Source organism: Rhamphochromis sp. 'chilingali', assembly GCF_963969265.1.
Source record: "Rhamphochromis sp. 'chilingali' genome assembly, chromosome: 22".
Classification (NCBI taxonomy): Eukaryota; Metazoa; Chordata; class Actinopteri; order Cichliformes; family Cichlidae; genus Rhamphochromis; species Rhamphochromis sp. 'chilingali'.
Window position 1 is genome coordinate 11,228,704 of NC_137950.1, and position 23,576 is coordinate 11,252,279.

The 23,576-nt window shown below is 40.1% G+C and overlaps 3 protein-coding genes across 5 annotated transcripts; 2 read left to right on the top strand and 1 right to left on the bottom strand.

Annotated features, from left to right (window-relative positions):
- Positions 1–81: 81 nt before the first annotated feature.
- On the top strand, positions 82–13,467 carry eif2ak1 (eukaryotic translation initiation factor 2-alpha kinase 1). The gene is made up of 15 exons (XM_080874016.1): positions 82–475; positions 2,414–2,581; positions 2,697–2,833; positions 2,992–3,026; positions 3,116–3,215; positions 3,364–3,444; positions 3,537–3,630; positions 3,728–3,776; positions 8,052–8,433; positions 8,883–8,991; positions 9,149–9,255; positions 12,341–12,455; positions 12,546–12,625; positions 12,800–13,033; positions 13,196–13,467. The coding sequence occupies exons 1-15, from the start codon at positions 307–309 to the stop codon at positions 13,319–13,321; spliced, it is 1,986 nt and encodes a 661-aa protein (XP_080730142.1). The 5' UTR covers positions 82–306; the 3' UTR covers positions 13,322–13,467.
- On the bottom strand, positions 9,262–13,323 carry LOC308391392 (ankyrin repeat domain-containing protein 61-like). Of its 3 annotated transcripts, XM_080874018.1 has the most exons (6): positions 11,336–12,332; positions 11,051–11,145; positions 10,705–10,876; positions 10,330–10,530; positions 9,703–9,987; positions 9,262–9,588 (listed from the first exon to the last, which is right to left on the bottom strand). In XM_080874018.1, exons 1-6 carry the CDS (start codon positions 11,516–11,518, stop codon positions 9,382–9,384), a joined length of 1,143 nt encoding a protein of 380 aa, XP_080730144.1. In that variant the 5' UTR covers positions 11,519–12,332; the 3' UTR covers positions 9,262–9,381. The 3 variants fall into 3 exon arrangements, with proteins under 3 accessions (XP_080730144.1, XP_080730143.1, XP_080730145.1); XM_080874017.1 differs by having other exon boundaries at positions 9,262–9,987; XM_080874019.1 differs by lacking the exon at positions 11,336–12,332 and adding an exon at positions 13,190–13,323 and having other exon boundaries at positions 9,272–9,987.
- A 127-nt stretch (positions 13,468–13,594) lies between the features above and the next one.
- usp42 (ubiquitin specific peptidase 42) lies at positions 13,595–23,461 on the top strand. Its single transcript, XM_080874014.1, has 18 exons — positions 13,595–14,134; positions 15,370–15,619; positions 16,205–16,411; positions 16,514–16,624; positions 16,859–16,958; positions 17,923–17,990; positions 18,090–18,160; positions 18,252–18,334; positions 18,446–18,557; positions 18,674–18,814; positions 19,058–19,158; positions 19,342–19,507; positions 19,606–20,289; positions 20,397–20,476; positions 20,638–21,717; positions 21,968–22,275; positions 22,368–22,421; positions 22,507–23,461. The coding sequence occupies exons 2-17, from the start codon at positions 15,379–15,381 to the stop codon at positions 22,415–22,417; spliced, it is 3,603 nt and encodes a 1,200-aa protein (XP_080730140.1). The 5' UTR covers positions 13,595–14,134; positions 15,370–15,378; the 3' UTR covers positions 22,418–22,421; positions 22,507–23,461.
- Positions 23,462–23,576: the final 115 nt, after the last annotated feature.

A 23,576-nucleotide genomic window follows, 5' to 3' on the forward strand; every position in this document is an offset into this window, starting at 1 on the left:
AAAACATAGATTAAATAGAATAAATAAGTTAACCTTTTGGCTTAATACGCTTATTGTAAGACGGTCCCTGTAAGGCTGGGGAACGCAAAACATGGCTGTCCATTGACATGGTGAACCTTATGGCATTTTTCATACAGCTTTTCGGACTTTTCTGCCGTTGTACATTTTCACAAACTGAGATTTAACGTAGAGTTTGACTCATCTTATTGCAGACATGGGGCAGCTTTTTTATTTTTATTTTTTGTCGGGCAGCGTGGTGAATTAAGCGTTTTATTTTGCCATGTCATCGTTATTTCCCGTACTAAAATGTACAGCTCACCGTCCGACAACGGACTCGTGCAGTCGGAGGAATGTTCTGGCAGCAGCGGCCTTTTGCTTCGGCATAACCGTAAACCCAGCTGGAGGCAGGAGGCAGACAGTATCGTTAGCCTGCTAAACTTGGCGACTGAAGAGGACGACGAAGTCCAGTTTGACAGTAAGCAGATTTTCGTTGCTGTGTTTTACAACTGCTAAACTCAAAGGTTTTGTTTACACCGGTGTCAACCAAACGTCCGTGACGGTTGTCCACATTGATTGAGTGAAATGTGAGTTTTGGAGTTGTCGAAAGTCCACACCTGCATTTTTACTTATGTAATATAGCAGGGGCGTAGCTAAGAAGTTAAGAGTCCGTGTGACAAGCCATCCTCTGAGAGACCGTTTATTTTAACTGCATGAACAATTTTAAGGATCAGCTTTAGTCTTCAGCCTCAGCCTCCAGTCATGATATCGTGCACAGTACCCTCCAATAAGTATTAATTGAATATGGTGCTTGCAAGCATATTCAATCTTTTCACCTTTGCAAAACCCATTTGAGCTGGGTATGCATTAAATTGTTAACTTAAAAAGCAATCTCATTAGTTGGATGACGTATTGTAGTATCCATTGTTTGAGTTTCCTTTTACTTGAAGCAATCAAAGTAGCATGAATTAGTACAGACATTAAAAAAATAATACAAACACTCCCTTTATTGTGGATAGCTGGTACCCAGCCAGATCCACTTATACTTAAGTATAGTGGCAGCTGTCCTGTTTAAGGCATGTTTAGAGTGAAATGAATTCTGTTAAATGCTACCATTTACCTCAGTGATTGTATTAGATTTAGGATTTGAAATAAACTTCAGTGAATGTGGCCAAAAGAAGAAGCTACCGTAGCTTTATAACTTTTGCTGATTTTGATTGCATGTAAGCTTCCTCTACTTTTGCTGTCTTCATCCTGCACTCTCTCCTTCTCACCCTCTCTATCCTCCTCCCTCAGGCTTTGTGCTGTCACCAAAATGTAAATGTGACAGTGAAACAGAATGTACAACAACAACAATAAAAGCAGGATTTACATCGTTTTATGATAGTATTCTAATTGAATATAGGCTTCCACTGCCCGTTGATAGCTAACATCCTTCTGGCTTGCTCTGGAGTGCTGTTGTGCTGTAAACAAATAATGAAGCCCAATTCAAGCAGAATGGGAATAAAATAAACTACACTGGCTCCTTGGCTGGCATAAAGCGATATGGCAGTAGACTTATGGACAGCTAATAATCTTTAGCGCTCTAGCCTACATCGGCTAAGGTTTGTGATGCTATTTAGAGAATTTGGTGATGAAAATTAGGGGTGCTTGTCCCCCCACCAGAAAGGCTCCAAACCCTTTGAAATACACTCGTATATATTTGTGTGTTTGAGGTCTCATTTATGTTTTGGGTTTTGAGGTATGTGCGGCTGAAATGCCTGACTGAATTAAAGCAACCATACCTATTTATGCATGGCCTATCCCTTTAGTTCTTAGTGTCACAGAGAGAAATAATAGTCTTTACATGTGAATTTACTCCATAGAGCCTTCAAATAAAGTGAGTCACAAAGAGGCAGGTCTAGCCTGACCTTCCTCCTTTACATAAACAGGATTTAAAATACACCTGGTTAATGTTTGCTTCACACGTCAGGCCCTCCCTGTGTACGAATTCTGCAATATTATAAAATGAGAGTGACGACGGAGACCATGCAAAGACCCCTACATGCACATCTTCTCCTAAGCTCAGTCATTTTGTGCGATAGGTGGAGGGGGGCCTGTGTCCACTGGATAAGGCAGATAAGCATTACTGTTGTGCACACCCCCTTATGCATAAACAAGATGAGCAAATTTTTTCTTGAAGTTGAATCATTAGTGTAGCTCTGAGGCCTTAATATTGCACCGAAAGGGTTTTCACACAGAAGAATGGATATAGGAGAAAGAAACATTGTAGAAATTATAGCAAAAGTTATTGAAGAAGGTAAGACAGCTGTGTCAGAAATCTACTCTGTGAACTTTACAGAACAGTCAGCTGCTTTCACAAGTGCTTATTTGATCTCATTTTCAGTGTTTTTCTTTCTTTTTGTCCTATGTTTAGCTTCAGACACAGACGATAACCGTGAGGTGTTGATGGCTGGTAGGCATTATCCGTCAATCCAAGAGTTTGCCTCAGCCATCCCCAACCACCTTCTCCTCGGGTCTTTGCTCGAGCACCTGTGCTTTGTTTACGAGAGCAATCCAGCTCGCTCACGCATGCTGTTTAAAGGTAGCCATCGAGATCCTATACTAAGAACTGACATTTAGAAATCCAAATACAGTTCATGTTTAGCATTTGGTTCATGTGTCACATAGGTTTAAGTATTTTATTGCTCCTCTCACAGTCATAGGTCAGCGTTTAGCTGCCATGAATCTCCTTTCACCTCTGGCAATAAGTGATGAATTCAGCACCGTCAGACTCCAGCATAACCGGGCCTTCACCGAGCTGCTTAATGCTGCCAGCTCCTCACTCTACCCTCAGGTAAGTGGATCTGTTGCCAGCACCTACACTGCGTGCTTGGAGTCAGTATGTTAGTTTTAATCAACATTTTTGAGCAAATTCTGTACTTTGATAAACCTTCTTTGCCGCCTGCTGTGTCAAAGAGTGATCATTGTGATTATCCTCGTCTTGGTTTGCAGGGCCTCGGAACAAACGCACACAATCTTTCTCTAAGGTAAATTGTATTTGGATTTTTTTCTGATGCATGTGTTCAAAAGCATATTTCAGTACATTTTTAAGGAAGCCTGTTTGTGCCTTAAGCAGACCTAAGGAGGGACTGTTTCAAGCGCAGACATCACGGTATCTCAGTGAGTTCGAAGAAATCTGTAGACTTGGGAAAGGATCATATGGAAACGTATTTAAGGTATATATAATTTTTGTGACATTCTTTAAGAAACTCTTCTAAACTTTTCATTTTTCCTCACAATTTCATTGTACATGTACAATGACAAGAAAGGTCTATTCTGTTCTAAAACTGGATTTGAGTTAAATCATTGTGTTATCGTTGATAGGTTATGAACAAATTGGATGGACAGTATTATGCGATGAAGAAAATTCTCATCAAAAAAGTTTCAAAGGAAGACTGTATGAAGGTAAGCCTTCTGAGCTGTGCTCATTAGAACACTTATGTAACTTAAATACAGAGATATGAAGTACCCGCTTTAACTTGTTTTACTTGCTGTAGGTCCTTAGGGAGGTCAAAATGTTGTCCAGCTTGCAGCATGTAAATGTTGTGGGCTATCACACCGCATGGATGGAACATGTCCAGCCTGCAGCATGTGAGTATTTCAACTCTGTCCTGCACATGTTTGCTTGGAAGAAATGCATGATGGGACCGCTGATGGAGACTTTGTGTGTAAACTGTCTTTGTTGCAGATCCTGAGTCAAACTTGCCTGCACTAGAATCTGCTGGACGACAAGACAGGTAGGCAGTGTGATTATTATCCGTTTTGGCTTTGTGATTTATTAGGTTGTTGATAATTACAGTGTTACTATTATTCTCATTTATGGGCTCAAATTTTCGTTTCGAGGGTGTGCTAGAATAGATTTGCAGGCGTTAATCTTCAGATGGTACACAGATACAGCATTACTTCTCACCTTATGTGTGCAATGCTGTTTGTTTGCTCCCTTCCTGAATCCCTAATGTGTTCCGACTGGTCAGTTGGCACGATATTTCCACAGTATAACGGTTTAACGTTTTCCTAACAACAAAGGATTCCTGGTTTTAATCCTAGGAGGAGACACAAATGCCATGGGTGGGTGTGCTAAATTAGATGCTGAGCTACCCATTGTAACCCTTTAGGGACTAGCCAAAAGTAACTTTTTGTCAGTGGTTACTAAAAAGACAACAATTTAAAATAAGCAGAAAGGTTTCCTCTTGCTTCTAATGTCCTCTCTGTGCAGTTTTTATACAATTTTTTTTAAAAAACCTAACAAAACAAAAAAACAGCACTTATGTAATCTTTAGCTGATTATATTAATAGTTATTTTTTCAGACCACATTACTGTTATATTAAGGGTTTTAGTTATGAGCAGCAAATTGGCACATGATTTGGAACATGGCTTCTGGTTTAAATTTGTCTCAGTGAGCCAAGTTTGTTTGACTGTTTCATTTTTATGTTGTCTGTGAACAGAAACAGAAAAATCTACCTGTATAAATGAGAACAGATTTATTGGGAATATTGCTTGACTAAAATTTTGTTACCGGTAGTGTGAACAAAGGCATATGGGAGAGAAGCAAACATAATGTTAACCATATTACTGTCACACTTTCCTCCTCTTGTTGGAACGTTGCCATCTGGATTTAGTTGACTCAGGTGCTTAAAGTAGCTACCAAGTAGGCATCTTGCCAATGTGTTACATAGTAGCATAGGTAACAGAAGAAAAGACTGGATTACAAACCAGATATTTAAGGCAGTTCAGTAGCATTGTTTTGTGTGCGAGTAAATAACTCCATTTGTGGCCTATGTAAATGTTTTACAAGTATAGGCTATACAAATTATGAACGGCATTATTAAACTCTCTGGGGAAATGTCATTTTTTTCATTATTTCACAAGTGTTGTTAAACAGAGAAATTGTCCCACCATGGTGTCTCTCTCTGTGGGGATTGTGTTCTTTATAATGTGTGCCTCTCCCTTCTTTCTTGAAACATAATCAGCATCTCTGAGGTTGTCCTTAGCATACTTCAGTCTGACTTGTAGGTGTCTCTAATGCAGAAGTTGAGTTTTTCTTGGGCTGCAACCTCATAGTCCATTCCTGTGTATGGCTCTATTGGATTACTTCTTTTTTTTTTTTTTGACACTGTAATTTTTATTGATAGTTTTGTCACAGTTTAAACATAGACATGTATTGCATTACAGGAGAAATAACCATGCAAGCACACAGTCAAAACAAACAGAACTAAAGCGAACAAAAGGTGTGGGTGCCAATTCTAATCAACTACCGTATGCATGCCTGCCTTTACTCCGCAGCATACATACTCCAGCTTATATACGTACTTTTATACGGGCATGCATCAATAGATATACAGAGTCATAGACCTTAAATGTTTTGTTCGTTCATTAATTTTCCTTGGTGCCATATAATGTCCACTTCTCCCACTTAGCAACGAAAATATCTTCCTTTAATCTGAGAATGTAAGTCATTTTTTCCATTGCATAGATTTCTCCAACAATATTTAACCAGTCTTTTGATGAAGGCGGATCCAGTTTGTACCAGTTTCTTGTTATAGCTTTCTTTGCAGCTATCAATAGGATTTTTGTCAAATACAAGTCGTCGTACAGAACATACTCTCTAATATTCCCAAGATATACAGTTTTAAAATTGTGTGGTAATTGATAGCCCAAGATATTGCCTATTACAAGAGTCACGTTCTTCCAAAAATTATGCAGTTTCAGGCACTCCCAAAACACGTGCGTATGGTGTGCTTCCATGTTACCACATCTTCTCCAGCATGGCAAACTGTCTTGAGTCTGTTTACTTTTGATTTTTGGTGTAATAAAGAATCGAGTAAGGTGTTTCCACCCAAATTCTCTCCAGCATCTTGAGTTAGTCGTTGTGTTCTGGGTTTCACACATATCTAACCATTCCTCAGTTGAGATATCAGTTTTTATTTCCTGCTCCCATTTCTTTTTTATGTATTCAGTTGATGTTGCCGTGTTCTCTCTTAGATTTTTATATAGTACAGAAATCTCCTTGAATTGGAGGCCCTATTGGATTACTTCTTGAAGTCTACCATTCCCGACATGGCTAAGTCATTCATTGGTGTCTTGGCAGTTGTTTTGGGGTCTTTAGACACGTCTCCCTCTAGTTTTCTTTCCACAGTCTTTGAGATCTTTCACTTTCTACCTCTACCAGGCTCGTTCTTTACTGTGTGACTCTCCTTATATTTCTTGGTGATGCTTTTCACTCCAGTTCTTGACGCTTCAAAATGCTGTGATAATTTTGTATAGCCATCTCCTTATTGGTATGCATCAACAATTCTTTTCTCAAGTCTAAACTGATTTTATTTGTCTTTGGCATAATGCTTTCTCATGTGACAGCTAAAACTCTTGCTGAAGTTTTAACTGTGTAAATTAGAAGATAACCCTTAGATTTAACTTGATTTTACAAGCTTTGAGTATTACAGAGTTACATCATTGCACAGCAATGGTTTGTGCTATGGCTCAATAAAAAGGTCAGTTTTTCAGGAGTCTGATAATGTTGTTTTCTTTTTCTTTTTTTCTGAAAGAAATCTGGATTTTTGTAAATGGTTTTCTTGGGAACACATACATTATGTATGTTTATCCTAGAAACCCTATGTTGATTTCTTTATGTACTAGGTTTCTGACTTGTTGTGTTTAAAAGCATTTGGGAAAATTTTGACAAAACTAATAATTTTCTCCTGCTTTTGTAAAATTACCTTGAAGTGGAACACTTTGGATGAATTGCTGACTTCAATTCAGAGCACAAGTAACATTATTCTTGATTATGTGTAGAAATACCATTAAAGGTGGGCTATTTATTGCAGGTCTTGGCATAAAGTCTGTGTGACTAGTGAACAGTGTTGGTCAAGTTACTTGAAAAAAGTAATCAGTAACTAATTACTGATTACTTCCCCAAAAAAGTAATCCCGTTACTTTACTGACTACTTATTTTCAAAAGTAATTAATTACTTAGTTACTTAGTTACTTTTTAAAAACACGATTTACAACCTGAATAGGTGATAAAGCGATAGATCTTTCAGCCCAATTCTACTTTTTCTACATAATCCATCATACAAAATGTAATCAAATGGAAAAGTCCCTTTTTAAAACTTGTTTTATTCGTTTTAATCTTTTAACTTTATGCATCAAGCAAAAATGTAATTATATGCAACATTCTCTGACTGGAAGAAATTTGTTTAATATTTAAACCTATTTTCTGCACATTCCAGCACATAAAAAGTGTTTACACTCAGTCTTTCAAATAGATGCAAGTAAAACACAGCAGAGAATAAATAAAATCAAAGACTAGCGGTCCTTTTGCTCTATTCTCACCTGTAAAGCAGGAGCGGGGTACGCGGAGGTTTACCCTGGTGCAGGTGTGCCGCAGCGGTCAGTGGAAGGATACGGCAGTTTCTCTGTGAATTTCCCATTACGTGGTAGCGCACTCGGAGCTTGCTTGGAAGCTCACTCACATGTACTGTACCAATGTACCTGCACATGTGATGTGACAATAAAAGTGATTTGATTTGATTTGATTTGAAGTTTAGGGGTTTTTTTCGCTGTAAAAAGAAGTTTTCTTCCCACGCACAACGGACACTAATGTTTTTGTCACTTTTTATCAAACTTAAAGTAAGGTCAGTACTTCCACGCTTTAAATGCTGCACGCTCATACTCTCTCCAGTACTCGATATATGATCCACTGTTGATCTGCACACAGCTGTTGTCATGAACGTCGCACTCGCTTACGTCACTGTCATGAGACATTCTCGCAAAAAAAAATCACGGTTGTAGTAACGCAGTAACGCAGCGTTCCTACGGGAAAGTAACGGTAATCTAATTACCGTTTTTGCAATAGTAATCCCTTACTTTACTCGTTACTCGAAAAAAGTAATCTGATTACAGTAACTGCCCATCTCTGCTAGTGAATGACTAGATATCTCGAGGCATGTACAGGCAGCACTAGTAATTAGTTTGTGAACTTGCACTAAGTCTGTCTCGACTCTTTCATTTACAGCCTTGATGAAAGTGGGGAGAAGAAAAGCAGCAGTTCCTCTATAGTTTTTCAGAGCCACAGTCAAACACCCGCAGAGACTGCTTCAAGTGCCAAAGTACCTCAGAGAGACACGCAGCCTATAAAAGCCTTAGTTCCCACCCAGGAGGGACAGGTGGTGTGTCCCAAGACGATGCGTCGCATCCCAGAGAACTATGTCCCTTGCGTTTTTCTGGGACAGCAAGGTCCCATTAAGGCCTCCAAGTGTCCTGCCATGGGTTGGGACGCTTCAGCAGTTTTGGATGAGGAGTCCAGTAGGAGTAGCATGGAACTAAACAACAACTCCTGCATTGACAAGGAGTGTCATCAGTGGACTGAGAAGCGTCCAACGAGGCCTTCTAAAGAGGTAGGTGATTTAAAAAAACAACAACAAAAAACCCAAACTTTCTTGGATTTAAAAAAGCTAATTAAACTAATTTCAGATACTGAGGTAAGTGTATGTAGAAGTCATAAGTTCAGGCTTCAGACTGATCTAAATTATAATATTTATAATTATTTTATTTTTATAATTTTTCACAGTTTTCACACGGATGTCAGTGAGATTGAATATCAGTAATATGATCATCTCCAGCACACTGCTCTCGAACAGTGCATTCCTATCAGAGAATAAACTGAAAGGGTATACCTAGTTTAAGATAATTTTATATAGGCTTGCAAAGCAACGCTAGTAAAGCCCATAAATTATAATAAATAACAGACATGAAGGTGGAAATGAGCAATAGGAGTTTTTTCTTTTTCTTTATTGCAAAAAAGAAAAGCAGAGGATGTAACTTTTCTGTTATGGCATATCTGCAGGTGCACTTCCACCTGATGCTTTATATCCAGATGCAACTATGTGAGCGCTCCCTAAAAGACTGGATCTCTGAGAGGAACGCCAAGCCCAAAGAGGAACAAATCTCAAGATGTAATTTCTCAGTTATACGTCCATGTTTATTTCAGATTACTTACAGCCCAGAGCTTCATGTTGCTTATAATATATGCAGATAATATTTTTAGGGGTATTCTGAGATAGAAAATCTTTTTGGGGGAGGGGAATAAATAGATGTATTTTCTGTTTTCAGGTCCTTATGCCTGTATTGATACTGAACACACGCTCAGACTGCTAAGACACATACTTGAAGGTGTGGAGTACATTCACTCCAATGGAATCATGCACAGGGACCTGAAGGTATGATTTCTCTTTTCTTTCTTTCATCCACACCTCTGTTACTTTAAGGTTAGTCAGCGGTTTGATGCAAAAGTTTAAAGTCAGGTGGAGTTTGAACTGGTGTCAGGTTGGAGTAATATGAAATTATTATTTTACATATTCCTGTTCACTGTCTGTCACAAAGGAGATGTTGTGTACATTCTCCCAATGGTTGAAGATAAATTTGTACAGCTTGTCAGGAAGGATTTTCCTCGTTTCTTCTTTCTTGCCTCTGACGTGTGTTAGATAAATGTCACTCTTACAAATATCCTGAAGTCTCCTTGGCTGTCGAGTTAGGTTCATGAGGTAGTCTCTCTGTTTAAAGAAACATGGTTTTGTTAAGGTTAAGGGCAGGTGGCCTTTTTGGTTGTAGACAGTAAGCGGTGAGGTCAGGCTGAGGAGCTTCACTAGCAGAGAAACATTTCTCACATTAGGCATGTTGTTCAGGAAAAGGTACAGACAGTTCTCCCCTGCTTCGCTTAGCTTATACATGCTAGCTCCGTAGCTCAGCAGCAGGTCTACGAGCTCCTCGTTTCCCATGCTACATGCCTCGTGTAAAGGTGTCATGCCAGCGTTGTTCACTGCATTGGGCTCCGCGCCTTGTTCGAGCAGCTCAGTGATGCTGCTAATGGCGTCTTCTGGGGTTTTAGTGGTCTTTGTAGCCATTGCCACAGCAGCGAGGTGTAGAGGGGTGTTCCCAGTGTGCTGCACTCCCTATTAAAAAGAATAATACAGACTTGTTGAAGGACACAAGATATTTCAACAGTGTTGAGAGCAGAAAGGTTAAAGGAAAACTGAATCACATGCTGCCATTGTGCATCTTTACAAACTTGATCCATGCTTTTGGATGGGAAGGGGCTTTTTATAACCACAGCATATATAATTGAGTGAGTATGTAATTAAGATTGTAAGTAAATATTTAATTAATGATAAGTTGGTGTTGACAGTTATAATTAACTTTTCCTATGTCTTATTATCCATAAAGCACAGTTGATTAAAAAAACAAACAAACAAACAAACATAATACTGAATATCAAATTCTCAAACAATACAAACCATGTTAACATTTGCGCCATGCCTGAGCAGACTGGCAATAATATTCTTATGCAGTATCCCAGCAGCCATATGCAGAGGTGCCATCCCACTGCCATCCACAGCATTAACATCGGCACCATAGCACGCCAGTATTTGGACAGCAGATAGTGCTCTGTAGCGTACTGATATGTGAAGAGCTGTCTGGTGGCCTTTTCTCTCCACCTACAGATGAACCACAATTTAACCAGTATTTATCTTAAAGCAGAATTTACTTCCACAGACTTATTACAGTATGCTGACTTTGACGTTGTTGGTAGCCCTTTTGCATGTTGAACATCAAAGTTAGGAGATTGTAAGAAGCAGCTAGACATCTATTTGCCTACATGGAAAACTCACCTTAGCATTGATGTTTACACCATGGTCACAGAGGAGCCTTAAACAGGCCTCTGCCTTTGTACACACACCGATCACTTTAGTCTGGAACTTGGAATCTGGTTTTTGGGACGTATTCAGGATGCTTGGCCAACCAATTATCACCAAGTGCAGCGGGGTTCGACCAAGCATATCTCTGTGACAGAGGTAAAGGTGAAGACATGGAGAACAGAAGACTTTTAACAGAAAGTACATTATTTTTCTTGTTCTCAACCCCCTATAAAATAATTGTATGATGATCAAATGCTTCAGGAAGTATTAGGTGATTCTACCTGAGTTAGATGTCAGGTTTTAGTGCTTACATCCATACCTCAATTCAGTGTCTGCTCCTGCAGACAGAAGACTCTGCATGCTTTGGATTTTTCTGTAAGAGGCAGCCAGGTGAAGGGGAAGAATAGCAAAGCCCTACCGGGAAAAACGAGTGAAGAAGAAATGGAATAATCATAAATTTAAGTTTCTTGTTTGCCTATAAACAGTTGACATTTATTTGCTATCAAAGTTGTTTTCTTTCTTTGTTTCTGTGAAGTGAGACTTGCTTGCAAGCATAAAAAGATCCTTGCAGTATTTTATAAGATGGTAGCATTGTTGCATTTACCTTGCAGAAGGCTTCTTTATATACTTTGCCTTGTGGCTCAATGAGGAAATTGCTCCCATGTTTCTCAATCAAGTCTTCAATGCGTTGCAAGTCCTCTTCCATGACTGCTGTGTAATATTCATTGCTGTGAATTTTGCTAATGCTACCTCTCTTATCCAAACACTCCTTGTGCTCCTCCAGCATGGTCAAGTGCTGCAAATTCACTGATGTTTTTCATAGAAAGACATCAGGAAGCAATACTTTACGGAAGGGAAGTCGAAAGCTACTTCTGTTTTCTGTGGTTGGTGTTTTTCTAACTTTGATGTGCAGCCTTCCTGTCTGAACTGATAACTTGTTGCTGCACTCGGGGCCAATTTTGGGGGCTTGCTGCATCCGTTCCTGCAACTAACTGTGTTTGCATCACATAGTTACCTTTTATTTACCTGTACTTAAAGTTAAATCTTGATGACTGTGGGGGGATGAAATTGAAAAACAATTGACCATGTTTGGTTACCTTCAATTTTATTTTCATATTTTTACTTTCTCATTTTATTTTTCCATTTTAAGTTATCTTTAGCTAGACTGAGCAAGTGCCGCAGTTGTCTAGCAATCTCATAAATCAGTAAGTTCAGGGAAATAAATGGGGAGAAAATGTAGGTGAAGTCACTACAAATAACGTAAATAAAAAAATGAATACAATTGAAAAGTAATGGAAAAAACAAAATACAGTATAAATAGTCCCATTATTAAAAATATGCTTTCTATTGCATTTAATTGCTTATTTATATATTCTTTTTGTTCACTGGGACAGACTGGATTAATTATTCAATGTATTTTCCCATCAGAGCCTTTATGTGGAAAAAAATTTAAGAAAAAATATTGCACATTTTATGTAAAGTTAGATTCTCTCAAATCATAAGAATGTTTAGTTTTTGTCTTTATTGTATTGCAGATTTCACATAAAAGAATCTGTGTCCTTAGTGACATATGGAACTTAATTATAACCTTTTTTTTTTCTCCCCACAGCCAAGGAACATTTTTCTTCACGGCCATGATTGTCATGTTCGGATTGGGGACTTTGGTTTGGCCTGCAGGGACATCATAGCGGATGGACTCAAAAGCAACACTTCTCCTTACAGCGGTAAGAGTTTACCCACATAACATGGCATGTTTCAGAACCACCAGTAGATGGCAGGGTTTGCTATTTAATGACATTTCTGGTGTTTTCAAGATTGCAGCCATACTTCAGGTGTTGGCACATTTGTGTATGCTGCACCAGAACAACTGAAGGGCTCCAATTATAATTCAAAGGTAATGGACTGCCTTACTTATTAATAATTCATGTTTTCTTTTCATGTAAAAATCATTCTGAAGTGTTAGCAATTTATGATTAGAAATGGTAACATTTTATTAGAATTAATTATTTTTTTCTGTTGTCTTTTAACAACTGTGCTGAACATGAATCTTCATTTGCTGCTCACTCAGTCTGACATGTACAGCATCGGAGTGCTGGCTCTCGAGCTATTCCAGCCTTTTGGTACCGAAATGGAGCGGGTCCGGACACTTGGGGACCTGAGGGAAGGGAAAATCCCTGACTCGTTCTGCCACAGATGGCCAGTTCTGACAAAATACATCATGAATCTCACAGATAAAGAACCCAGTGTTCGTCCCACAGCCAGCCAGCTTCTACAGAGTGAACTCTTCTGCAGTAAAGACAAGGTATGGTGTAATTAAAAGACTATTTCTTTCTTTACTTAAGGAAACAAAGTAAATAAAAGTTACTCATGTAAAGAGTGGATTATGTTTTACTGTTTGAAGTTGTTGAGGTTTTTGTTTTCATAATAATTCCAATCCAGTTTTAAGAATATTCCTCACCCTCAGGTGATCCACGGTTTGCAGAGGAGGGTTGAAGAGCAGGAAGAAGAGATCATGCAGCTGAGGAGATGGATCACTCAGCTCCAGACTTCACAACTCACAGTTAATTTCTCCGAGCTGGAAAACACCTGAGCCTTTGAGGGAAAAAAAAAAAAAAAGTTGCTAGCTTAGTGCAAATTAGTGTGTTTGTATGTTTGAATATTTAAGTGTGTCTCATGCATCTGGATTGCAAATACTTTTCTTCATTGAGCAGTTTAATAAAAATTATTTCTAATATATTCGGCAGAGTTTCTGCAAAGCACCGTGTCACTTAAAATCATTTGAGGTATTTCTTTAAAATCTATGATTTATATTATGAGTTTGACAAGTCGATGTTTAAGCAGAACTGAGCAGCAGAATAGTTTATCCTGAGAGTTCAAGGTGCAGTCTTTACTGTTTGACACAATAAGTCCTGTCATTCTTTCTTTTTTCTGAAAACATAGGCACTTATTGTATTTACATGATGAGGGGTTTCTATATTTCCTGCATATATGTTTGAGATTTGTTTAAAATGAGATACAGGGGGTGCACTCTGTTATGTTTCAATAGCTTTCAAACGTTAAAATGCTGGGAGCACCCAATAATATAGGGAAAATAGCATTTCTACATAGTTTTTGTTTTAGTAAAATAATTAAATCTGGACCACTTCTATAATCACGATAAAGCTATAGAGCTCATACTGTGGGGTGGTACACCATGTACACAAAGTTTAGAGGTATGTACATGCGCCGGATATTCACTAGGAACGTTTGACGATTTTAGGAACCTATCAGAGGCCTTGTTTCATCCCAGGTACCCGGATGTACCCGTGGGGCAATTAGCTACGTCATTGTTCACCGCCGGACACCCGCTAGAAATAAGGAATGGATTTACAACCTCTACTAACGCGATCATAACAGGTTACAGGTGAGTGTTGTATTGCCTTTACGATCAAGTGCCACTTTAACTGTGCGCCCGTAATATTTTGGTAGGCGTGAGCCGCTGAGATTTGTTGTAGTAAGCTTACACCGGTTCTCTATGTCGTGTCGGAGAGAGCAGCGCAGTGATCATACACAAGCGCCGGCGTCGAGCCCCTCCTTTCTCCTCTAGCTAGACGCCCCGTTGCCCAGGCCACACATTTTTAAATAAAATAAATGTCACCGCACAGCCAGGAAACTACCCGTCAGCTTGCTGGTCCGTAACTACGCTTCTCTGCGCCATGTCAGCCAGCGTCCATAGTCTTGTGCTAGCTAGCAAGTAGGCAAGCTAGCTAGCCGCACAAAATGCTAGCACAGTTCGATAGCTACGTTGCGTTCAGCGTTTCGATGGTTTTTGCATCTTCTTTAAGTGCGCGTCATTACATCTCGGAATTCGACAAGACTGGTAAGCTCTCAACTTGCTCTCCGTCTGATGTGCTCAGGGTTTTTTGTGTGTTTTCTTGAGGTTTTGCGACGCTGCGTGTTAAAGGCCTAGCAGCCGTCATTTAGCCAATGTGAGCCACTCTGTAAGAGCAGGTGGGAGGGAACAGCTGCTTCTGTTGTAAACGTGCTTCCGACTTGGAAATTTCCTCGGTCGAGTGGGTTATCTGGCATTTCCCCTCTTGAGTTTTCTAAACACTAATTTTTGTCGATATTTTAAGTTTGTTAGTTGGACAGAGTTAAATTAGATGTCGAAAGTTACTCTTGTCTCCTGGTGTTTGTTATTTAAAAGGAATCTGACAAGATGATTCAAATAAAAGCAAAGGGTCAAAAACAAATATTTGGCGCTCACTTATGCTAGTCTGTTTGTGAATGTAAACAAATCATCCAATCTAACACAATTTCTGATACTTGTTTGCTGAAAGTTTAGGCGATGGTATGAGGGCAGTGTTTAATATAGCGTTATTTAACTATAAGCTATAAGAGACTTAGAGCTTTTTATTATCATTGTGCAGTTTTTTGCACAGCGAAATTGGGTATAATCTGTTAATGTGGCTTTTGTATTTAGTAGTTGTTGTCCAAACTCACTGTACTGCTACCTAACCAGTGTAGGATTAATGTAGTATTTAAGTTTTCTTTCCCTTTTTCCAAAATAACAATGAGAAAATTCAAACCTAGCAACGACTTAGTTTTTTTTGTTTTGTTTTCAGTTCATAAACGTATGTGTCTTTGTTCCTAATGCAGCTATGAACAATGACCATAGTTGACGGATCTTCAGAAAAGTCTGACCACGAGTCAGCCGGATGTAACCGACCCTCCTTCACCAGTGGAGACGTGGGGATGGACGGCAGTTGTTCCAGCAGCTGGGCAGTGGGCCCCACTGTACCCAGTGACTCTCCAAGGCTCAAGGCTCCAGTAGGCTGCCTGGCCCCCACTCCTGGAGCTGCTGTGTACAACAGTACACCCTCCTCCGTGGACCGGCCCAAGGACCAAGGTCAGAGCAAAGCCTGGCTTTTTTTCAAAATGTCTTTTTAAGCTGTTTGAAGATTTTTATTGTCAGACAGAATAGTTTTCCAACCTGTTTTAGCAAATATGGAACCACACTTTTTAGCCATTATTTACCCATATTTGTCAGAATTGGTTTTAGTAACATACAGCTAATCTTTTTGCTTCTGCTTTCACACAAGTTTGACAACTGTTTTTGTGGGTGTTGTGTTGCTGCTTCCCTTCTCCGTTCATTCATCCAGTTATGTAATGCATCCAGCTTTGCATGATCAGTCACTTCAGCTCGTGATGCAATTGCTGTTTTTATATAAAGACCGGCAGCCCAACTTGTTTAGCAGAAACAAAGGAGAAGGCAAACTGTCCCGTCTTTCTTCCTGAGCCTGTTTAGGAGTTGTTCACAGTGGCCAGAATCACATTATATAACTGTTAATAGTTGTAGCTATTACTGTGATGTCCTGACATGACTTTGCCATGTGCCAGTGTGTGGTTGTATAAGTAAGGTAGCATTAAATTATGTCCTTTTTAAAATGTATTGAAACAGATTTTTAGTAATAATTGTGGCTCTGTGTGTCAGTGATGAGCAGTAGCGATGGAATTGACTTGCCCCAGAAGGTGCTGTTCTCACCAGATCGGCTCAGCCTAAAGTGGGCCCAGGTTCACCGCATTGGTGCAGGCCTCCAGAACATGGGGAACACCTGCTTCCTCAACTCAGCCCTGCAGTGTCTCAGCTACACCCCTCCTTTAGCAAACTACATGCTGACGCGGGAGCACTCCAAAACATGTAAGTTTATTTCACCAACAGTGGTGTTACGCAGTCCTGCGCTGATTCTCACATTGTATCACTCCTTACTCACTCAGTATTTTGTCTCTGTCTCTGCTGCAGGTCATGAGCCAGGGTTCTGTATGATGTGTACCATGCAAAACCACATCATTCAGGTTTTTGCCAACTCTGGGAATGTCATTAAGCCCATTGGTGTACTCAATGAGCTTAAGAGTAAGTGGATGACTGTTGATGCTGTGCTCTGTGCAAAGTGTTTACCTATATTTTAATGATAGGAGGCGCTGTGTGACTGTTTACCTTTTGTAATTTTGGAGGGAAATAATCTGGAGGGATTTTGAATTCTGTTTTTAAATAAGTGTAAACTTGCATTTAACTGTGGTATCCTTTACAATAATTCACCTCCTGCTTTGTTTTTTGGTTCTGTTTTTCCTCGTTCCCCTCACCCAGGGATTGCAAAGCACTTCCGCTATGGAAGCCAGGAAGATGCTCATGAATTCCTGCGGTGCACAGTGGATGCTATGCAAAAGTCCTGCTTACCTGGAACCAAGTGAGTGTCATTTTACATTGCATGCATTCTAAACAAATTAAACACAAAAAAATATTTTTACTTGGGCTTGACAGTGTTTGCACTTTATTATGTAGTAAGATCCATAATTAGCTACGTAGAGGTAACACCGTGACAGTAGGAGAATATGAAATAAATCCTTTATCCTGTTTTTTCAGGAAGTGCAGTTTATACTAGTTCGTTTTAACTATTAATGCTTCAATTGCTGAGAGTATTTTTCAGAAATGCAGATTCCTCAGTCTCTTGCCTGACTGACACCTCAGTTTACATACTAGGCAAGCCACTTGATATAATACCTCATTATTATATCAAGTTTTTTAATGAACTTGACTGCTCCAACACAGAAAGTATTCTTACACTGGGTGTGGTAGCTTGTTTTGGTAACAGGGCTTGAAAAGATCAGAAGCGGCTTAAACGTGTAGTAAAACAGGTGTCTGGGATTATGGGGGAGAGCTGCCAGTCTTAGTGTCTAGTATAGATTTCTTCTGAGGCAACAGGGTAAGCAGTGTGAGCAGGAGCACTCAACCCCTCAGGTCACCCTAATGGCATTAGTGCTATTATTGCAGCAGCAAAATTCAGAAAATCCAGGTTTTTCTATGTGTTACTATAGAGCTTCAAAGTCTATGTGCACATTTAACCAAAACTACACGTTTAACAGATGCACTGGGCTGAGTGTTGTGCTTCTTGTTAGACTCCTAAAAATAATTTATTAATTCATTTTTTTTTTAAGAACCTAAAGTGTCAATTCTCATCAAATCAATTCTTCCCGTGTAGCAGCAGATGGCCTCTTAAGTAATTAATCGTGCTCCAATTCCTCCTATTGTCTTTTCTGCTACTTGAATACTATAAAGTGATCGTCTGGTTCCAAAATGCTAAAAATAAATGGTCAGTTAATTGTTGCACTGTCCTTATTAGTTAACTTTTGTGCTTTATCTTTTTATTATAGATTGGACAGGCAAACGCAGGCGACCTCTTTCATCCATCAAGTGTTTGGCGGGTACCTAAGATCCAGAGGTAAGTCACTGTTTTTTAAGGTTTGATTTATTTTTCTTTTATTTGTCTTTTTATGTCTTACAGCTTGTGTGATACTCATAGCACTGATTTCTGTTTCAGTTAAATGTTTAAACTGCAAAGCTGTCTCAGATACATTTGACCCTTTTCTGGATATCACTCTGGAAATTAAGGTAATTGGACAACATTCGAAGTGACGTTGCTACTATGTATTCTCTGCATTATGGAGTGTGAGGTTTTTCCTCTCTCTCTCTGTTCATATAGACTGCTCCAAATGTCTCCAAAGCTCTGGAGCAGTTTGTCAAGCCAGAACAGCTGGATGGCGAAAATGCTTACAAATGCACCAAGTAAGTCAAAGAGATGCCAAACCATGATGAGTTTTAGTGTTTAGGTGTGATTTTTTTTTTTTTTTTTTATTTATTTTTTTGGTCAACAAGCTGAATGTTTGTTTCCTTCAGGTGCAAAAAAATGGTAACGGCCTCAAAAAGATTCACAATCCATCGCAGCGCCAATGTGCTCACCATCTCACTCAAACGCTTTGCAAACTTCAGTGGAGGCAAAATCACAAAGGTAAATGGCCAATAGTGTCTGCTTAAGTCATAAAGATACATGACAGATGCTTTGTTTTATTATAAAACAGGATATTTGCATGTAATGTTTGAAATTTTTTGTTTGGTGGTCATCAGGATGTGAAGTATTTGGAGCATCTGGATCTGCGGCCCTTCATGTCTCAGTCCCACGGGGAGCCCCAGCTCTACAGGCTGTATGCTGTGCTGGTTCACTCTGGATTCAGTTGTCATGCTGGACACTATTTCTGCTATATTAAGGTACTGGCTGTGCCCGAATCTGTTTGAATGTTGCTGTTGCTTAGTACAAACAAACACACACCATAAACAACACATTTCAGCAGAAAACTGAATGCAAACAGAGAAAAATACTTTGTATGCATTGAAAGAAAGAAAGAGAGAAAAAAAAAGACCCCTATATAACCATAAGATTCTTCTTTTTAGCTCAAATTCAATTCAGAAACTGAATCTGCTGTGTCACATCTCTCTCATTCTGTCTCACAGGCCAGCAATGGGCAGTGGTTTCAGATGAATGACTCGTCCGTGTCAGTCAGTGACATTAGGAACGTCCTCAACCAGCAGGCCTATGTCCTCTTCTACATCAAGTGAGTAAACATCGGTATTTTTAAACATTCTAGGCTTATTCCTTCAGTAGAACTTTTCCCATCATTATTTAATAATGTAGACAAGTTTATTCCCACTTTTCTTGTAGAAAATTTATTATTATAACCTAATGTTATAATGTTGATGCTTTGTCATGGTTAATATTCTTTTTTCCATGTCATCAGGTGCACAGATGTGAAAAAAACTGGGGACTACAGCCACGTGAACCATAACGCTGGCATATCTGGTCAGTCATCTCCCCGGCCGGTGGTGATCCCACGCACCATGGCCACCATGCATCACAACAGTGTTGGCTTCATAGGTCCCCAGCTGCCACCACACATGAACAAGGTACTTCCTCACCTGAGGGTACTGCTAATGTTGTTGTTTTTGTTAAACCCAGTGTTTGTCTTCTAAAAACCTGTTGTTGTGACTTCTTGTTCCTTCAGAGTTCGCTTCATGTTAATGGGAATGGATCTCTGAGGGACTATCCCACAAGCTCCAAGCCCAGCACCAGCGGCAGTGCGGTGGGGAAACCAAACCATGGACTAGCTACTTCTGCTTCCTCTGCTTCCATCTCCCACTCAGTAAGCCGGCCCACAATGATTCCAGACAGCGACAAACGACAGAAGCTTTCATTTTCAATTGGGCTAAGCAAACCGAACCGCCCATCTGCTTCTTCCTCCTCTTACTGCCAGCCGTCCTCCGCCAGCAGCTCCTCCTCCTCCAGCTCTTTGTCCTCCTCACAGTCTACCTCAGACGTCCAACCAGACGTTCGTTTTATTCCGCGTCCACTAAACCGAGTCGGCGGCATGCCTTTCAGTAATGGGGATCACAACCCTGTAGGAAACGGGGCATCCTTCCTGGTGCCGTACAGCCAAGAGTCTTCAGAGGAATCAGACCAAGAGAACTGTGGCACTCTGGATAACGGCAGTTCATCCAAGTCTCATCCTAATGAAAATAAAGACACAGGAAATGTCTTTGATAATTCTCCCAAAACCGCCAATGGGGAGTCAGGAGTGCACCATCACGGCAATGGATTAAATGGACAAACGTATGGAGACTTCAAATCCAGTCAAAATGGGCACCACAATGGTCATCACAAAGTGAATGGACACAGCGGCCCTGACAAGGTAAATCTTGTCTTTATTTTTAGAATGCTTGTCTGTTTGGGTTTTTGTTTGTTTTTCTTAAAGGGACGTATTATTAATATTTCTTTTATTTATTTTGGGCACATCAGATCTCTGGCAGTAATCATGGCAGTTTGACATCTACGGCTCCTGTTGCTAATGGAATAGGCAGTGACCATAGCCAACCAAAGTAAGCCTAACACTGAACTAAAAAAAACTTATTGCTCTGCTGTCCATTTTATGCATTTAAATTTTTAAGTTTAGAGGAGTGATCTTAAAACTGTGCAGACTTTCCTCTCTGCCAGTGTGACAAAGCATTGCTCATATTGCTTTTGTATTTTATTTTTCCAGCAAAGATGCCTCATCCCAGGCCAGTTCTTCTCAGAGCATTCATCCTGCTGCTAATGAAAGCCAGGATTTCTCCACTCCTGTCACAAGGGCTAAAACTCCATCTGAACCCCTGCCTCACTGTACAGAATCCTCTGCTGTTAGCGCTTCACCCTCAGCTACTGCTACAACTACCCCTTCTGTTGCAGCTAAAGAATCTGCTTCCGCTCTTTCTTCTTCTGGGCAAGATGACAACCCTGCAGCCTTACCCCCTCAGCCGGGCTGCTCTCAAAGCACCAGTGGGGCTTCTGCAGCTCCACAGAAAGTTAGCGTAAGCAAGGATGAAGCCAAGGATCTACCACAAGATAAATGTGCAACAACAGGGACTGAAGGACGTAAGGATACTAAGGAGCAGTATCAGTCCAAGCCTAGTTCTAGTTGCAATGAAAGACGATCTTCCCGAGACAGGGAAAGACTGTACTCTAGCTCTGGCAGAGATAGAGAAAGACACTACAGGGATAGGAGTCACGAACGAGAAAGCGACGGCGATCGTCACCGGTACAGACGGGACTACAAAGACGGTCACCACCGCCAGTACAGGGATCGTTTCCCCCTTTCTGGACGTTACTACAGGGAATGGGAGGCCGATCGTCACCGGGAGCGAACCTTCCAGCACCCTCGGGAGCGTGATCGCGACAGGTGCTCTAACCATTACCATTACTACCGCTACCGGTCAAGAGAGGACATTGACCATGAGCGAAGGGGATATGGTTACTCCCACCGAGAGGAGTCTCGTGGCAGTCGGAGGTGGCTGCAGGATAGTAGAGACTCCTGGGCAATGAAGGATAAGAGTAATGGCAAAGAGAGAGAAAATTACTCTTCAAAGGAAGGAAATTTCTCACCTTCTACAGCACCAGAAACAAACAAGTTCAAGGGCTCCCCGCCACGGGCTCGCCTTTCCTCTCCAGACAAAGAGGATCAAAATCACAAGAGGACTCTCAGCAAAGACAGGGACGACAGCTCTGAGGCCCGCCACACTAAAAAACACAAAAAGAGTAAGAAAAAGAAGAAATCAAAGGATAAAGACAGACACCGTGAGAGTGGGTGAGTATTGCCATCTTTCTCTCAATCCTTTAATGAAAACAGAAGGAAATGTTTGTTTGTTTTAAGCTAGATTTTTTTTTGAAAATAATATGGGGTTAAAGCTCACTATCAGTATTAATATTTTCTTAAAAACGGAAAGAATTTTCATCATTTTATTGATAATGGGTCACTTTTTCTGTCTTAGGCTGGCCGTAAAGCTTGAGATCTTGGTTTTGTTAAACAATGTGATTGGTTCTCTGTCATCCCATAGAAGTTCTGATGGAGATTCAGACAGAGCTGCGGAAATGAAGAAGAAAAGGAAAAAGAAGAGACATCAGGACAGCGATCCCGAACTGCACAGCCCAGACGCAGCTCGGAGCCACAGAAACAGAAGCAGCGAGGAAAGGGAGAGCCGCAAGCGACACCACTCTGACAGAGACTTTGAACATGACAATGGTTTTCCATCGGAAAAACGTCGCTGCACAGACTACGCTGACGGCAGCGGTGACCATCTACTACCTTCCGATCATACCGCACCGGCAAACGGTTCAAGTTACGGCCATCTCAATGGACAACCAGGTATTCATTTAGTCTCCAAAATCACAGGAATGCTGAATTAAATGGTGCTGACGAGCTAGTCCAATTTTAAAGCATCAAACCCTGTTTTGTAGGTTACAGCCAAATCAGCGGCAGTGGATTTCCCAGTGACCTGAAATACTGACTCTGTGAGTGGATGTCTTTTTAAATGGTCAGCGTTGATGTAGCTACTAATACTTTCTCTTCACTAAGACCTCATCTTTGTCATTTCAGTTCCATCAACCGAATTTTAACAACAGCAGAGGAATGACATCAACTTTTTTGACGTGGTGCTTCTTCATTAGGAATAATATTGTATTTTTACCTTAAGTAAAGTGTTTTAAAATTTAAACTATCCCCCCCCCCTTTTTTTTTTTTTTTTTTTTTTTTTTTTTTCCCTCTCCTCAAATGGGCTTATTTATTTGCCGTAATTTCTCCTAGCTATCGGTTAAAAAGAAACCTGTTGAACATTTATGATGAAGAATATTAATATATACTTGTATGAACACAAAGCCTGGAGCTTAAACATCTCAACTGCTGCTCAGTGGAACTCAGGACTTGAAAAAAACGTGTTAACATCAATCACAGATATCCACCTGCTTCGAAGAGGAACGAAACAAAGGGAATGACGTGATGCCCGAGAGGACTGAAAGGCATCGGAAGTTTAAGATGTCACCATATCTACACAGCTGCAATGTTTTACTTTATTTCTTTCTGGGAGCCGTGAAACTAATGGAGTTATTTGTGCAAGGGGAGGGAGGGAGGGAGGGAGGGAGGGTGGGGTGGGGTGGGGGGTGATGAGTGCAGTGGTGGGAACAGAGCTTTGCTGACTGATACCTCCATGTTAACCCTGGAAAGACTTGAGAACATTTCCCAGCTTTCATTTTCATCTTCGTTCCCATTTGTGAAGCCTAAGATTCACTCTGTAATTTTAACTTTCTTCACCAGATGCAGAGGGGTTTTTTGTTTTTTGAAATTAGTTTTGTCATGCCGCTCTCTCCCACATTCGAAAAACAAAAAGAAGCACCACGCTATTGCTGTCATGGTGGTGGACCACTTTTTCCTTTTTTTTTTTTTTTTTTTAAAGATACAGTTTGTCGTCTAGCGTCAAAAAATACTGTGAATTTAATTTTGAACTGTAATATCAGTTACTTTTATATGTTTAAAAAAAAAAAAAAAAAAAATCAAATCCTGTATCAGGATTCTCAGATTTCTGTTTTGTGTTTTTAGAAGAACAAATTTTGAGCATATTCTCTGGACAAATTCAGTGATGAATATGCTTTGGGTTGTTTTTTTTGTTCTTG